At 38.8% G+C, this 16,442-nt stretch overlaps 1 protein-coding gene across 48 annotated transcripts in view; it reads right to left on the reverse strand.

Moving 5' to 3' along the window:
• The window catches only part of RBFOX1 (RNA binding fox-1 homolog 1), a 1,140,648-nt gene that overhangs the window by 305,337 nt on the left and 818,869 nt on the right, over positions 1 to 16,442 (reverse strand). Inside the window, exon 6 of one of the 48 annotated variants that reach the window (XM_072935892.1) lies at positions 5,269 to 5,400. The exons of the other annotated variants lie outside the window; for them this stretch is intronic. Coding sequence (XP_072791993.1) covers positions 5,269 to 5,400 — 132 coding nt within the window. The remainder of the gene's footprint in view (positions 1 to 5,268; positions 5,401 to 16,442) is intronic. 48 annotated transcript variants of the gene reach the window in all.

The following is a 16,442-nucleotide window of genomic DNA, read 5'->3' on the forward strand; positions in this document are numbered from 1 at the left end:
AAAAAAAAAATCCTTCCTCCCTCTGAGTTAAGGTGAAACGTATCTTATTTGCATCCTTTTTGTCCCACAGTAACAAGTACAATGCTGGAATTATCTTTCAGCAGATACACTAGGATAAACAACATAATCTCCAGAGAAAAGTCCCCTGAGATTTTATAAATTTCAGATTTTCATTAGGTTTCTCTCAGCTGCTTTTACATGCACCGTGATTCTGAGGTGGGAAGCACAAAGTGACCACAAAGACAGCAGAGTTTCTCTATGTGACATTCCATAAAGGGAGTGGTGAAAAGAGCCAGGATTGAAGAAACAAGGGCTGCCTTTTTTCCCCGCTTCCAACAACATATTTTTTTTATGGATGGTAAAGCATTTAAATAGTTAGAAGGCTGTAAGAATCCACCTCCTTGGCAGCTACAAATTCCTTCTGATGAGAAAGATGAGGCATCAGAAAGTCTGCCTGGTAAATCATGCAGAGTTTCCAAATAAGCTCTCCCCTCCCATGGATTTTTCTGCAGGAGATGATGATCAGGCCATATGTTACTATGACAGATTTGGTATTTCATAACTGGAACCCATATAGCTCCTACATTAATATTTCCTCAAAACAGAGCAATTTTTAATAAAACCCAAAACCTACTTTAATGTCTACATCCTAGAAAAATCATGACTGAGACACTGTCCCCAAAAGCAGCTCTATATTCAATTACTTTTGTAAATACATTCCCTTTTATTATTTTTAGGTTTCAAAAGACAACTAAATACTGCATTTAATAGTAAGCATGTGCCCTACTGAAGGGAACACAAACTATAATGATATGCCTAGCTTAAAAGCAAATCTAATCTACTTGCTTATTAAATTTAAATGTGTTTAAGGCTGATATGGTTTGAAAATGATATGTAAAATAACAGCTTCCATGGCTATAAATGTCAAGTCTAAAAATTATATGCAATATAACATACAAAATAAATGCTGCTTCATCTTTACATTTCAGTGTGATCAATTCATTAAATGAGGTATTACAAGCTATGAGAAAATTTTACAACTCCTGAGACATAATTCGTCACAGTGTATTACAATGCAGCAAGGAAATACTTTAGAGGTTTTGTCATCAATGGATTAAAATTCTTATTAGAAAGAAGGTGGGGGAAAGTAGTTTTCTGATGTACCATGACCAAAATTACTCATCACAGCATATATTAAACACCTACATGATCCTTTTTCATGAGACAGTCTCTATATTAAATGGCTGATTTGTATTTTTTTTTCCCCCTTGGAAAATAAAGCAAGGAAAAGAGAGGTGATATATTTTATAGGGCCAAGATGTAAGGACACAAAGGACACAGATCTTCCCCGTTGGTTTGCAACACCAAACCCAAATATTCTCTGTGGGTTTGTTTGGCTTTTTTTTCCCTCTTCCTTTTTAACTGTGGTAGAGGAATGGTCTTTCCCACCTGCTGCGTCTTCCAGAAATAAATGGCCACAGATTTTCAGCCACTGGTTAGAGAGCAGCCAAGAGCCACGATGCCAAGAAACACTGTGGCTGTGTTCCCCCAGGTCCCCACAAAACCCCTCTGAACATTTTATCCATACAGCAAACTCCATTGCTCTGTAAAACTTCGACAACCATTCCACATCTCCAATTTCCACAGCTCCCTATTCCAGAAAATACTCCCAAAAAATGATGGCAGCTTAGGGAAACTGCTCATTTGAGCCATCTCAGCAACCAGGAGAGCGACACAAAGATCCCCAGGATGTGACACAAACCCCTAAATTAAACCCTTACTCTGAATTGCCTCCTGCAGACACATCTCTGTGTCTGCTGATTGCACAAGGAGTGGCAGGAGTCTGGTTTAGAACACGACCTGCTCTTGTCTCCAACCTTCAGCTTCCCAACAGCTCTGTTCCCAAAAGAGAGACCACTTAGAGATGCTTTGGCTGCAGCACTGGTAGCTACAAGCCCATCAAATTTATTTTCTTCCTCCAGTTAAATTTAGGGAAGTTATAAAAAGACAAAATCTTAGAGATTGCTAGAAAAAAATCTGTTTTCACTGAGGTGAATGCCTGCTACAGGTAAATAAAAATATGCTATATATTGATGGGATTCGTAGGCAACTGTCCAGAAGTCATGACTGCAAAAGAATATTTGTAACATCTAAAATGTATTCAGATTTTGTTATTTATAATTAAATCCTGTTTCAAAATCCAACCTGATTAAGAACATTCAGGCTTAGGACCTTTCAATAAGGCAACAACACAACATCAATTTTCTCTCACAAACATTTACAACAGCTAAAAGGATAAATGTTACTTCCTTTGTTATTTCTCTCTAAAATAAGAATAATATTCATAGTTTTGGCCAAAATAATTTTATTTTCAAATACCATTACTATTTCTAAGATACATGCCTGCCTCTTGCCTTATCACTTTCCCAATCTACAGAATATTTAACACATTTGTCTTTCCCTGACATACAATTTGCTATTATCATGTGACACAAAAAACACACATCACCCCAGATGTTCTCAAGGTGTAACAGAATCTGGCAATGGTTTTACAGGCCAGTATCTAGCCATGAATTTGTGCTCCCCCAAACCCATCCATATTACCAGGGGAATTATTAGGTGGCTGTATCTTTGCAGGCACTCAGAGCAAGATAACCCTAATCTAGTCTTATCACTTGCACACAAAAGCATTGGATCCAATAGGCTCCCATGTAATCCATCTCTGTCAACCGCATTAAGGAAATTACCTGTCAGAAATATCATGGCCAAGATTCTGTGATTAAATGCAAACTTAGAAAATGCTCAAGGGTATAGTAAAAAAAGCTGCATAAAATTGCTTTCAGTTTAGTTTTCCTTATGTTAACGTTGTGTCCACAAGCATTTGAACAACATAAAGAATCAAGTAATTTATCAACCACGCATTGCGTTGCCAAAGGAAACAAAATATATCTTAAAATTTGTCATAATTCTGTGAAGTTGACTTTCATTATTAAGATGGTAAAACTCTAAAAAAATCTTTCAAGATATTTGAAGAACCAAAAAGCACATCAGGTTCTTTTTAATTTTTTTTTTTTTTTTGTTCCCCAGGGAGGGAAATTGTTATTGCTGATGAAGTATAGAAATGCCTAAACCTCAGATTTACAATTTGAACGCTATTTTTTTATCTCAAAGCTTTTGTCTCTGCAAAAATTACCATTTAAGGATTACTGGTTACAGGTTTGCATGGCTGGCAGCACAGTCCTACACCTCAGGTCACTTAGGTCCAATCCACAATCTCCATCAACAACTTTGGTCTTTTCTTTAGGCATCTTTCTATAAAGAGGACAGAGCAATCATCATATATATAATGCACTATTAACTGTGAATATCCTGGCTCTGTGCCAAAGAAGGGAACGCAAAGTAAAAACAAAAAGCAACTTGACCCACAATTCTACAGTTTTGAAATATTCATTGAAGAATCCTCTATTCTAAAATGCCCAATGTATGCTAAAGAAATCAGAGGTGGAAAAAATTACAGTATGGGTATTTAGCAATGTTGATTAATATCCCCAGTACGTGAGAGGCACTGACACACTGAAGAGAGTCTAACAAAGGCCCATTTAGATGATTAAGGGACTGGCACGTGTCTCTTGTGAGGGAGGGCTGAGGGACCTGGGCTGGTTCAGCCCCAAGAAGAGCAGGTTCAGGGGGATGCCCCAAGAAGAGCAGGTTCAGGGGTGTGCCCCAAGAAGAGCAGGTTCAGGGGGTGTCAGTGCACACAAAAGCCTGAAGAGGGTGAGAAGACTGAGCCAGGGTGTTCCCAGTGTGCTGTGAGAGGAGCTGAGGCAGGCAGGAGGGTCCCTCAGAGCACCTGGAGCTGCTCCTCTGGGAGGGTGCTGAGCCCTGGCAGCCCCTGGGGATGTTCCAGCTGGGACATCTCCACCCTGGACACCCCCAAAAGCCAGCTGGGCACAGTCCTGGGCAGCCAGATCTGGGGGTCCCTGCCCAGCACTGGGGTGGCACCAGAGCACATCCAGAGGTCTGTTCTCACCACAACCACTTTATGATTCTATTTCCCTTTCATATCCTGCTTATCCAAGCCCCTCTGAAGGGCAGACCTGTCTTGCACTACCCGTGGTGCTTCCTCACTCCCTCTGAGACAAACCCTGAGGCACATGGCCACTAAGGAGCCACCACGTGAACTCTGAACCACCCATCACAGCCCTGTAAATTCAGCAGCCAGCTGATTTATCAACCTTTTATCCATTCCAGCTTGCACCAATAAGGCTGTAAGAATCATAGGGTAGGATGGGTTGAAAACCTTGATAAAATGGAAGAGTTGGACACCCACTACTATTCCCTTCTCTTCACAAGACCAGATGTTATTTCCTCAAGGAAGCTTTGCCTGGGCTATGGTTGATCACAAAAGAAAAAAAAAATCATACCTTGAATCCAGTGAGAATGTTTGCCATGTACCTATTTAGCTTTTTCTGGAATTCTAACTCTATTCAGCTGGATGGAAGTTTCCAAGCACAAGGTCCTACACCCAAGCAGCAAAACTAAGGAGGACAAACAAATTGGGAGCAAAAGGAGAAAATATTCAAATTCCAAGAACTTCTTCTTGTAAACCTGGAAATGCACTTCCACCTTCACAAGAAATTTCACTGAAAAATCCTTGATTCTGTCCTGCCACAAGTGATTCAACTAAACCCAGCCAGGTGTGGTTGAGAAGACAACAGTGAGGAGTAGGTTAGAGCCTGGCAGAGTTTGTTCATTAAGATTCTTACACTGCAACAAATATGTGATGAGTATTTACAGTGAAGATGAACATTTCTCATTGATGTGGTGGTTGCACACCCATACAGCTGCCTGTACTACCAGAATTTTAAAAGTACACAGTAAAGGCATTCATACATAGGAAGATTGATTCAAGAAATTGAGATTTACTGGATTATGGAAGGAGAGAGAAGTAATAGAGCAGCAGTCTCAGAAAACCAGCATTAACATGCTGATAATAACACAGCTATCTTCTGATTAAGATAAAAGGCTGAGATTCTACAAACACAATGGGGGTGTACTGTGCCAACTTTTTTCACTTGAGACATCATAAAGTATCAGATCTACCAGATGAGGGTTAGGGGTAAAAGTTAACATCATTTTAATGTGGAGTAACACAACTACAAAGATCCCTTTCCATAAGAGGAGATAGGATAAATGGGACTCACAGAATGGATGTCCCTTCTCTCACCTTCCTCCAAGGTCAGCCTGGTGTTGCTGAAGTTCTCCAACCAGCAGAGTTGCAGTTTTTCTCCTAAAGCAGGCAGACACTGGGAAAAGCCAGTTTAAGCAAAAGGCTGCAGGATGAATCCCATCCTTTGTGAAGACAGGATTAAAAAGCCACCTCAGGGCTTGCTTAAACTTCTGACCAGCAGAGGAAAGAAAGAAGATAATCCACATAGGCCACAAGAACTATTGTGAAGTTTATACTTACTTTTAATTTCAATTAAAGAACTAGTAACAAGACTCAAAAAGAGAATAGGGTTTGGACAACCTAATTTGTATCTATAGAATGGTGACTGAAATAATGAAGCTGATTAAGTCACAGAATACCGTTGTCACACAACATTTACGGATCAGAAACCATCAGCAGAAGCCAAAATCACACATAAAATGATTTTGAACCTTGCACATGAATTTTGAGTCAGATGAAAGAAATAGTGGTTCAAAAATAAAAGTGGACCTATGCTCCACATGGCACTTTTATTAGTTACTTTATCACCCCCCATATGTGCTGTCAAGGAAAATTATAATAGGCCACCACTAATAACTACAAAAGAAGACTGAATTATTATTGATATTCTTATTAACCATGCTAGTAAACTCAACATAACTGGGTCACAATCATAGAGAAGCTCTGTGTTCAAAAAGGATACTGTACAGGACAGAAGCAACACAAATACAGCACTACTTTTAAAGCAGGAACAAAATAAAGTAAGTACAGCTGCAAATTCAACCTCAAAAGCACATATTGACTAATGGAGATTATACCCAAAGTGAGCTGGGTAACAATTGTTTCCTAGCAGGCTAGGAAAGCAAGATCCTTTCTTGGAATAACTCAGATTAATAGATTCAATATTGTTTCCACTTTATTGGAGAGTGAATTCCATTAAACACCCTGCATTACTTCAGTAGCAGAATGAATATTTGCAAATGAATGCAAAGACTCTGGATGAGGAACAATACACGTTCTGGTCTACCAGCACCTATGAGCATAACTTTCTTTTAATTATCATATTTATTTCTTCCTTACCCTGTTTGCTGTCATGGGCTGGAGCTGGTGTTCTGGAATGATCTCACCACCAGTGGGATTTATGAACACTCACAATGCACTGAGCACACCAGGCAGGCCCAGAGCAGAGATTAATGACCCAGCACAGTGACAGTGACTGTTGCCACCACCCATCATCATCACCACCTGTTATCAGCCACTTCACGGAAAGGAAAACGTGTCAGGATCTGAGTGACTTAACAAATGCAATCAAATGAAACAACTGAGCAGCAGAGGTAAGAATTCCAGGAGTTCCTGGTTCCCAGCTGTGCACACTCAGCCCTCCTGAGACAGCTGCACTACTGCATCACAGGGGTGAGGGGGAAAGATGGGAGTGAGGTGGGAAAAAGGGAAAAGGAAGGGGAAGGGAAAATGGGGAAAAAAGGGGGGGAAAGGGGAAAAAGGGGGGGGGGGGGAAAGAGGGGGAAAGGGGAAAAAACGGGGGGGGGGGGAAAGTGGGGGGGGGGGGAGAAGGGAAAAAAGAGGGGGGAAAAGGAGGAAAAAAAGAGGGGAAAAAGGGGAAAAAAAGCAGAAAGGGAAGAGGAAGCCAGAATATGTTTTTTGATTCACCTTCTAATATAATAAAACCAGAGTCCACTTTAGGCTATGTGAAAAAAAATAATTAACCTGAAGGGAATTATGATTTTTTTTTTTCCTGGATCAGAGTGTAACAATTGTAACAATGATGGAGAAAAACTTCATAGGAGACATATCTTCTTCCACTGATATTCAAAACAACTAGTGACCCACTACTTTGTATTTAATAGCTACATATTTGTACTTAAGGCCATTGAGTCTATAATACCTAAGTTAAAATCATGTTCTTTCTCTGTTTTAACACCACACACTCCATCTTAGAATCCAAGAACAGAGCATTAAACAATAATGACAAACATCTGTCATCCCTGTTTTCCTATCCACTCTTCACCTTCATCCTCAGTAAAAATTGAGTGTATAAAGCAGGCAAAGTAGGGAAGGCAGAGCAGAGAACCTCAGGGAAATATGCTATCAGCAGAATCCTTCTGTAGACCTTGCATTGTGTAATATACATGAAAAATAATTGTATCACAGAACTGTTAAATAACCATATTGGATTTGCAAAACAAGATGCATTTTCCCAGCTCACTGAGAGCCTGTAGCATTTTGGAAATTAGCATACATCTGCTCCGAGGTATTCTGCATAAAATATTACAAAATGCATTTGATATAAACAGATAATTCCTCTTAGTAAGGTATAAAGTTAAAATGGACTGCACTTTACATGATTCAGTGAGCAAACTGGCATTCAGAGCTGAAGGAATAACTGAGCACCACTTTCTTAGTCAATTCTGCCACCTAGCTCATCTTGGGAAAGCTCAGCCCGCTATACTGAACTCCTGAAAAGCAATTTTCATTCTGTTTAGAATTGAAATTCACAAATAACTCACTCAGCACACCTAAATCACTTCATTAAACACAGGTAACATGGCATATTAAAAAGAAGAGTCATTTACACCAGACATACCAAAAGAAAGTTTCTGTGTATAAAAAATCTGTCACTTATAAATGAACTTTAATTCTGATTGATTCAACACACACCAAACCATTTTGCTTCATTTAATCCCTTAACCACAGTTAATGTTCTAAAATATTCCAAGGGATTTTAATTTTCAAAGTACAGAAGAAAAGAAAATATCCTTTATCCACTCTAAATTAAAATATGCAATACTGGTTCTTGGATGCTAATATTCTCATTTGAAAGTGTCCCTTTTTTCACCAGTGCCTTTTAGCAGAACAAAATTTGTGCTAGGACAGACTTTCAAATCTAAATATAACCCAGCATGGCATTCCATAAGCAAGCATTGTCATATACAAACTCATAAAAAAAAGCACGTGCAAAGTATGTCAGAGGAAATTTGTGATGATTTAAACAACTGCACATTTTTAATGTAGCTTAAAAAAACAAAACCAAAACAACTCCCAAAAACCATGCTGAAAATATGAGTTTGATTTGAAGTCCCCTGGACAACTATGCTGAAAAAGAATGTGAGCAAGCATAGCTCAGAACCAGCAGAAAGAGACAAACCATTGTTTTATGGGGTTTTTAAGGTAGAGAATTGTGACACACTAACAACACAGACCCAAGTGTGGCAGAGCTGCCTGAATACCTCCAAATTCAGCAGTACTGTAATGTGGAGATGCGACTTTTTCAAAGCACAGTATCAACTCTAAGGATATGGCAAAAAATACCCATATTAACAAGAGTCACTCATGCCCATTCTTCTAAAAATAATGTTCCTAATTTTCTGAAATAAAGAATAGCAAGTGTATACACAGCAAATGCACATTAAATAATTAAGATATTATTCCCATCATCTCATTTTCCAATTTTTACCATTCAGCTTACAGAATTAATAAAGAGAACAGGTATTATACAGAAGCAAAACTCTGTGAAAGCTCCCTGGAGAATAGCAGAAACACAAAGTTTGACACATGAAGGTGAGGTAGAAGTCAGGATTTCCAGAAAACATTTTCTCCCTCATTAAAGAAGTAATGCCCTTCTCCCTTCTCCATCCTCTTCACTCCCCAGTGCTCACTCACAAGGGGAATTTGGGGACAGGATGCAGCTGCAGCAGCTCCAGCTTTTTGTGTGTGCAGACCTTCTGCATCATTTCCATTCTTTCAGCAGGGAGATTCAAGGAAAACTCTAACACTTCCTACTTCTTTCTTTCAACAGACATTTCCCTACATTCCCCCTGTAACATTTGCTGTCCTCCTGCTATATTTTCTAGTCTTAAATCTGACATAGCCTTTCTCATTTTGCTTTTATTCCCTCCTTGCTTTCCTCCTCATCCTGTCTATCCCTTCCCCTCCCTTCCCAAGTGCCATATTACAGCTCTCCTTTAGTCTACCCCTTTCTCTACTCATGCAATCTCTTCTTTATTCACCTGTCAGCCAGAGATGGATTATTTTAAATGCTCCCTCAACCTTTGCTGCTTTCCAGACAGGCTGACAAGAAATCTGGAGACTTAGATCTAAACCAGCTTCAGAGCTTTCTGAATATGATACTGATAGGGATGGAGCAGAGAGAGAGTTGAAAACATGTGACAGTCCTCTTGTTGTCACAGATCCTTAAAAAATGGACAGAGGAAGTTTTACACTTCCTCAAGGTTTAAACACCCTTGTACACAGCTTCTATGTTCTCAACTCATTGATTTGGTTTATTTTAGAATCAATTATGACGCTCTTCTTTATGAAACATTTAAAGAATTGTTGCTTTGTTTTCAGAAAATAAAAAAAAACATTATTTTCTTATTTTATTCTGGCTTTCTTTGCTTGGCCAGCAAGCGAGAGGTGTCTGGTTTTATTTTAGAACCTCAAAGTAGCTCCACTCAGAGGAACATCCACCGTTTGTTAATGGGATAAACTGCAATAAGCAGCAGTAAAACCATTAGAATGGTGCAAAGATATTTTTCTACAGTTTAACGTTCAAGTTGCTGCTGACCGGTCTTGCTCAGCTTACACAGCACACTTGTTCCTCTGCAATAACAGTAAAAATAAGCAAAACAGAATGTCTGGCAGGGAACAGAACAGAATAATTCAGTGGGAAGGAACCTACAATGATCATCTAGTTCAACTGCCTGACTACTTCAGGGCTGACTGAAAGTTAAAAAAATCTCATTAAGGGCATTATGTTAAATCCAGAATGTAGCAGAAGCAATTTTGACACTGGTTTTTAGCAACTTTTAAACTATTTTTTCGGTCCAAACACTACCCTAAAACATTCTAATAGAAAAAACTGAAGGTTTAATTTTATTGTAAAGGAATTTAATGCAGACACAGCCAAGGTTCTAAAACAAATCAGAGAATAAAAGAGTAAAAAAACCTCACAACATCATCACTTAAATATTAGAAAGTCCAAGTTTTCATAAGAAAGCTTTTCTGTACCTTAATATTGACATTTCATTTTCTCCAAACATTAATGAATCTCACTATAGCAAAACTCTAGTCAGAAGCAATTTACAATTTGTACACACAAACTGAGTTTCTCTCTCAAATACTTTTTCAAATCATTCCCAAGATTCTATTTCTGCAAGTACACATAGAAGATATTATTATCATTGTTTCAAAAATGTCCAGCACTTGACTGAGCTTTTTGTATATAAAAGAAATAATTCATGGTCACTTAAATCATCCAATACCAATGCATCAGATAAAGATACAGAGTAGCAACATAAGAAAACACCTGCAAGCAATGACAAATCTGGATGCTCACACACCTGTGGCTAAATTTTGTCTCACATTACGCACACAGCACATGTAAAAAATGCAGAACATTTCCCCTATTTTTAAAACAAGCTTAGCACACATTTTGTATGCATTTAGCTAAGAATTTGAGCATAGTTTATATCATTTAGAATAAAACCTACTATCCTTCATCATGAAAGAAAGAGATCACACAGGCTGTGCATGTAAACACAAGGTCAGCTTTCACATGGCCTTTGAAGGCAAACATGATTTTCCCAGATAAAGCAGCAAAATTCTCAGATATAATTTTTATAGATACACATATACACAGCCCTCTCTGCTTCTCGTTAGATTTTTACCTTCAGCCAAGCAAATGCATATCCATAATAACTCAAGCCTTCCAATCAAACCTAGAGTGCTGTTTTGGCAGAGCTGAACTCTCTGGTGAGCAGACCACTGAAGTTGTAAGATAGACACACACACAAGTTACAGCAAATGTCAGTGCCACTGGGAGAGCCTGTCTGCCTGCTGTGCTGCTGGAACAAGGAAGCCTTTATAAGTTCACCACCCAAATCCAAACAACCTCAGCTCTGGAAACCATGGGACCTATTAACCTACTTAAATAAAAAGTCATCTCCTTTCTTCCCAGGCAACAGGTACATCACAAAACAGCAGCATGGCTTTAATATTGGAAAACCAAGACAATGATCTATCGACTCATATTGGCAGCAGTGGAACATCAACATGGCTTATTCCTCTGCTGTTTCCAGCTTTGCCCAGGGAACTGATTTGTAGGAAGCTTATGGCTTATTCTGAATCATCAGAAAATAAAATTTATACATAATTCTAGGAAAAAAAAAACAAAACCATTTCTACATTTTACTTTTTAAGCTGTTTTATCACACAGAATAATGGTAGCACCTGCTTGAGATAAAGGTGTCTTAGTTGCAAATGCAAGATGTGGCTGGGGGTGTATATTCTATTCCCATCTGTTAGAGATGGGGCAGTTCTCCTCTGTTCATTGGGCATTTTCTTTATCCCTCCCACAGCCAATCCTCCCTCCAGGAGATCTCTGCTGTTCATGGGCCATTAATTATTAATTATCTTCTGTTCATGGCCACTGAGTGTCCCTGCATGGCTGAGAAAATTCCATCATCCATGGGGAGATGCTCTGCCCAGGGGAGGAGCCGAGCATTCCTACCTGGATACAATCTTAGATTTTGGGACACCACAGCAGCCTTTGCCCACTGCATTCCCAGAGGAGCAGCTTTTTCCCCACTGCATTCCCAGAGGAGCCCAGGCCCATCTCCCCCAGCCCTGGAGCTCCAGAGGAAAACTCCCCCCTTATGCAGGATCCTGCTCCAGCAGAAGCACAGCTGGCACTGCAGGAGGGCTGAGCCACCCTGGGATGGGGCTGCTGCCACCTCCCTGACCCACAGGTCATGTTCTGACTCTGCCAGTGCTGTTTTGTATTACTGCATTTTTATTTTTATTTTTCCTAATAAAGAACTGTTATTCCTACTCCCATATCTTTGTCTGAGCGTCTTATTGTCACCCTGTTCTTTTAAAAGTTTTAAAGTTCTTTTAAAAGTTTTCTATACCTTCTGATATCTACATATTTCTATTAGAGGTCTCACACTCTGTTCATATAAATAATGATTGTTTTGCATTGTTCTTTGTGGGAGGAAAGAATTGATAGACTATTGGTTTAACCAGTATAGTTAGAGCAGTAGCTATATTATCCTCCAATCCATTGTCACTTTTGGAATTCTACATATTATGAGGTCAGAAATAAAAGTTACTTCCTTTTACTTTTTTGATCTTAGTGTGAATGCGTGAGTTATTTCGTATCATAGTGCAACACCTCCTAATTTCAAAATTATAACAATTCAGAGGGAGGGGGTTTACATTTTCCATTTCAAGAGGAGCTCCTGCCTTCCTTAGCAGACACCTGTCTGTTCAAACCAAGATAAAAGGACGTTAAAAATTTAGCAGTGGGCAAATCCCTGGGTGTTGTAGGACACTGGCTCTGGAAGGAACAGAAAATTGCAGTGCCTTTTATGCACAAAACTATGAAATACTGTATAATAAGTGATAGAATCCTAGAACAAATGGATTTGTGTATGCAAGAGAACCCCAAATCTACAGAGCAAGGTTAACTCCTTCCATTGGCAGCCACGGGTACCAACCTAAGGGACATTTTCCAGCATCACATCATTGTCCACCTCCAGCCAAAAGAGCTCAGCCGAGTTTGGACCTTGCCACTAGGAAATATTTAAACAGATGCTTGAGACTGACCAAATCCTTTCAATTGCTTTGGAGAGGAAAAAACAGTTATAGGAAATTTCAGAATAGCCAAAGCAAAGAAAAAGCATTTGAGTAATTTTAAAGCATTGCTTTATCTCATTGTTTGCCTACCAAACCCTAAGAGAACTGGGGTTTTACTTATTTTATTAAAAAAACCCCTTTGAATTCCTAAGCCTACATGCACTAACACAAAGAAAAATTAATGTGTATCATTAGATGAGAGCACTAAATAAGCATCATTATTCAAGATGCAGATAATAAAAATCCAGCTTTGGCAATGTTTTTCATAAAATAATGTAGACATCTCTATTAAGTTATATAATTCATTAGTATCAAAGTTTAAGTTGATGTAATTGTTCTATAAGTGTAAATGACGTAAAACATGAGTCACCGTTGCGTCACTTTCAGCCACAGAGAGTGAAAGAAAGGTGTTGTTGCCTACTTAAATTTCATGCAAGTTCTGAAAATTAAAATTCCCTGTGAACAGTCTTGGCTTGAATAATGGGATAGAAAAAAAGTCTAACTTTAATAGGGAATATGGCTTATTATGTTGAAATGCTGATAAATTTCATGTAAAATACTGATTAAATTTAATTTCTTCCAGTGGTACTTGACTGTGACAAGAATATTGAGAGAACTTCTAGATGAGTCTGCCTTTCAGAGAACATAAATATATTCCCTGTGCTTAAAATGCATGTGTTAAAAGAACAAAAAGAGTAATTAAATTTTAACACAGGATAGGGCAAAGGGTGAGCGTTTATCCCCACAACATTTTCCTTCAAGTAAGAAAGATGTTTCTAAAGACACACATCCTTAATGGAGAAGCATAAATAAATTTGTGTTCTTACTCCAGATCAGGTGCATGATCTGATGATAATGATGATAACAATATTGATGGTAAGATGCAGAATTCTTTTGAGCCCTCTGCCATCAGCTGCCACCTGATGCTCTCCTGGGCTCCTTCATTCAGCACAACTCCACCGCCCCTAACAAAACCACAATGTGCAAGTACTCTGGATATACCATCTAGCAGTTTTTGCACAAAATTCCTTTTGATTCCACATTATAACGCTGTGCATGGAATAGAACCTTCTGTTTACCCAAAATTCATTTTCAAATTGAAATGGTATCTTGTACTACACATGTTCCCAGTGACTGAGTTTGTCCTAGGAATGTATTTAATGACTCAGCATATGGTCCTGCTTGCATCCCCAAGCCCAGAGCTGCTCAGAGCTGCCTGTCACACTCTACATATGCATGAGGAAAAGCTCTGCAGTGCCTGAGACTCCTGGAAGGATGATCAGATGAGTTTCCTTTCATTAACCCAGATGAGTTTCCTTTCATTAACCTGCACTGATGAGGATAATACTGCCCATGTCATTTTGGTTATATGCTCTTAATGACACTGAAGCCTCTGAATATTTAGTGAATAATCAACTATAATAATACTGAATGCAAGGACGTGGTTTGAATTCCTCTGCTTGCAGCCAGGTCTAAACAAGCTGTATCATTGCATGACCTCATGCACACACAGTTTGCCAGAATAATACCTTCTGCAGGTAAAGCAGGAACACACTATGCACTAAACACACTATTTTTGAACACTCTGAGACTTCTCCCCCTGTTTAAAAAGTCAAGATATTTTGACTGTGAACAAAAGATACTTGTAGCATTAAACATTTTAATATACATTTTATTTTTGAGGACTGGTGATTTTCACTGGAAAGCTATTTTTCCTCCTATGCAGCCTTGATCTAGAGACCACATTCAGTATTCTCAGAAATCGTTCTGAAATAAAGGCCCCACATATGTTTAGAAATCCATACCACCTAGTGTAAATATATATATATCAGTGTGCATGTCTTTCCTGTGTAACAAACTGCTTGCTGTTCAAATTATCTTCCCACAATAGTGGCTCTTTTATATATTTATTAGCACTCACCAGCACAGCTGGAATAAACACTTACTGCATTTCAGAATAATGAAGCTGATCCTTGAATCTGTTCCTAATTCATCACCTGTGGGTCAGATATTTTGGTGTGTGTTAAAATGACCTAGTATGAGATGTAAAAGCTGTGCATATCAGCAATACAAGATTCGCTTCCTTTATTTTCTACCTTATCTCTCTCTCTCTCTTTTGTTTTTTTTTGGTTTTTTTTAATGCTATTCTCCATGGCTTCATTGGTGTCTGGGGAAATCACCACCAGAGACTGCCAAGACAGAATCTGTTAGATTAGAGGAGATGAAGCAGCATTGCTCACCACAAGTTCAGTGACTCAGTGCTCAAGGTTAATGACTCCTGTTTTGGGACCAAATCAGGTTCTCTCCCTCTTTGCCCTTAAATTTCTGGAAGGCAGATTGTTTCAAACAGATTAAAGAGGGTGATGCAGCAGGATGTGGAATCTGTGCTTGATAGCTTGTATTTTTGAAGTTAAACATAAAGCTGCACCTCTGATTTGCCTAAACTTTTCCAGACCAAATCAGAGCATCACCATGATGATGCTACAAGATACCCCAGTGTTTCCCTTTTGGATGGGGACTCTCCCTGTATAGAAAGGTGTACCAGAAATAGGCAGCATTTCCCTGAGCTCAAGTTTCTTCATCTGGTTTGTCTGCAAGTAATATGTGATAAACACCCTTCAGTCATGCACTGCCACACACAGGGACATAACACATCAGCAACTGTACTGTGTTTCATCAAATAAAAGTGTCCCAAAATTCTGCCTAAGGCTTGGAAAGTTTGGAGAGTGAGAAATAAGGCAACAATATAATGGACTTCCCTGTGATGCTTTTACCTGCACTGATCTCTTTCAATCACTTCTGCTTAAATAATGCATCGTAACTTGTTTTCCATGTTTATCAAATGGATTTTGAACTGTGCAAGTTTTTGACATCAATATTATTCTTTGACAGCGAATTAGACAGTTAAAAGCACACAGTGTACCTTTTTCAAATGATGTGAACTTAAATAAGTTATAAACGTTGTCCCCTGCCCCTCAAAAGAAAACCTGTGGGCTGCTCTGCACGATCTGTTCAAGAGGAGACATCTCAAAACCACAGTGCAAGGCAGAAAGAGGCATCTCTGGATTACTGACTTGGAATCCAGTGGCTGTACCTCAAAAAGAACCCTTTGAAAGACTAAATAAAGCCTTCTATCCCAAATTCTTAGCTCTGAATTTACCACAGACATCAAATGTTCCTAATTCCTCTCTAAGCTATCGGGGTAGGATTTGGGACACTTTTATTTATGCTGATATTAAACACAACTGACACTGTTACATCCATTTTTGTGTGTTCTGATAATGCATTGTTCAATGCATGCAGGTACCTAACTCTGGATTTTGCAGATAAAAGCAAAACATTTAAACACTTAATAAAAGCAGATTTAGACAAGTGAATAATTCTGCAGCTATTTTATCACTGCAGGGATGTGATCACCCTGAACAACAGTGCAATGCTAGTGAGATACTCAATTCAAACACAGCACAACACAAACCAAAAGACTTAATTAAATTATATTGCTTCAGTTATACTGCCACAGAGTACAACTTTTATCCACATTGTTTATAATGTAGCATTCTTGGACATATACCTATAAATA

This window comes from Taeniopygia guttata, chromosome 14 (assembly GCF_048771995.1).
Source record: "Taeniopygia guttata chromosome 14, bTaeGut7.mat, whole genome shotgun sequence".
In the NCBI taxonomy this organism is placed as follows: domain Eukaryota; kingdom Metazoa; phylum Chordata; class Aves; order Passeriformes; family Estrildidae; genus Taeniopygia; species Taeniopygia guttata.